Source organism: Pundamilia nyererei, unplaced genomic scaffold, assembly GCF_000239375.1.
Source record: "Pundamilia nyererei isolate P.nyererei 1_Seehausen unplaced genomic scaffold, PunNye1.0 scaffold00138, whole genome shotgun sequence".
NCBI lineage: Eukaryota > Metazoa > Chordata > Actinopteri > Cichliformes > Cichlidae > Pundamilia > Pundamilia nyererei.
In genome coordinates this window covers 926024-927729 of record NW_005187539.1, presented here as the reverse complement: position 1 = coordinate 927729, position 1706 = coordinate 926024, and the positions used below count along the sequence as shown (strand labels likewise).

Below are 1706 nucleotides of genomic sequence, written 5' to 3'. Positions count from 1 at the left end.
AATATCAGTTTAGTTGCCCGGTCTAAAAGAAAGAAAAAAAAACTCAGAAAACAGTAACAAATGAAACATCTTTGGATAATCAAATCATGTTTTAACACTTAGTGTTTTGTAGAACATCAAAGACAGTGTCATATTAATTTGCTGACTGAGGCTGCTGTTAGAAGTGCTAGCAGCATCAGGTTCACAGGTTCTGCCTGTGCAGAATGTGGCTGCACAGGCAGAGCGCTTTGGATGTGTGTTTATATGTTAGTTTACGCTGACATCAAAGCAATGCAGAACTGTGTTGTCCACGAGAGAGTGAGAGAATGTCTCGCTCCGACTAGCATCTAGATGACTAGTTGTTCAAATTCGTATTATCAGCAGATCCAATGATAATCAAACCAACAAAGTTTTCATCTAACAGCATGTCTCTCTGTGTAGCTAAAGCTCAAAATGCTGTTTTCCTTGCAGCTGAGCCAATGCAAAAAATAAATAAATAAATAATTGTTACTGCAAGTTTTGTATTACTTGTTTAAACTCTGCCTGAATCTGCTAGGATCAACTTGTTGTATTTGTGGCATTTAAAATAAGTGTTGCCAACAGGGGAGTTGCACCCTCTGGTGGACAAACTATCCAACATAAACACTTAAAATATGGTTGAGGGGTGTTTCTCCTGTCTCTTCTTTACTTTTTAAATTTGTCAGCCTTTGTAAATTCATATGCGGCCAATCTTGTACCCAACATTATATCCAGCTGATGCCACTCAGCATTGACAGAATAACCCTGAACATTACTTTTTTTCTCTCTCTCTTTTGATTTCTTAGGCTAACGGAAACTGGCAGGGTCGAAACTCACCCCCGTCTGGCACCTCGCCTCATAGCGACCAGTCAGAAAACTCTGACTGATGGCCCCACCCACTGACACAGAACGACAGCGACGGAAAGATTGATGACGGAAAAAGACCGAAAGAATGATATCGCACTTCCCACTTGGCTGCAGTTGTTTTTGTATATTGTTTGTTTGGTTTGGTTATTTTAAGTGTAAGTTGTCTTTTTTTCTTCTTCTTTTTTTCTTCTTTTCTTAGCGCTCAGCGTTGGTCATTATGTTTGTCTGATTAGCTGAGTGCACAGATGATAGAGTGAACGTGTGTCGTGTGCATGCTGGCGTGGTTTTCTCATTGGGGTTGTAGGGTTTATTTTCCACTACTTTTGACATGTTACTGAGATCTGTTTGTGGTTGGGAGGGGGGGGAAATGCGACTGTATCATGATTGTTTTAACACACTATATCATTATTATTAATATTATTACTTTCAATATTAGTGCTACAGCTATTTTCTTTTAACAGTTCATAAAGAGAGATAGCATTTAGTGAATGAGAGGGCAATAGAGAAAAATCCAAAGACTCCGTGTGTTTGTTTCTCTGTTTTGTTTTGTTTTCTACTGGGCTTATGTGTCCATGTAAAGTGAATGAGGTGTGCCTGAGTCCATATTAATGGTTTGAATGAGTGTATCAACAGTGCTGTCTTTTTTTCTGTACAGTGAAACACCTGTATCCTCTCTCTACCTCTTTTACAATAAAGACTCTCTGTATTCACAAGCAGCTGGAGATCGGTCACATTCATGGGGTCATAATGAATAAACTAAAAGACTAGGGGACAGTATAATGGGCTACTTTATTCAAGACACCAACAGTAACTGATTCATTAGCAGCACTCTCACACACACA

General features: G+C 39.0%; 1 protein-coding gene across 1 annotated transcript in view; it reads left to right on the top strand.

The window, feature by feature from the left end:
- Positions 1-1580, top strand: part of pbx2 (pre-B-cell leukemia homeobox 2) — a 10832-nt gene extending 9252 nt beyond the window's left edge. Inside the window, exon 8 of the mRNA XM_005744039.2 lies at positions 804-1580. Coding sequence (XP_005744096.1) covers positions 804-884 — 81 coding nt within the window. The 3' untranslated portion in view covers positions 885-1580. The remainder of the gene's footprint in view (positions 1-803) is intronic.
- The last annotated feature ends 126 nt before the right edge of the window (positions 1581-1706 follow it).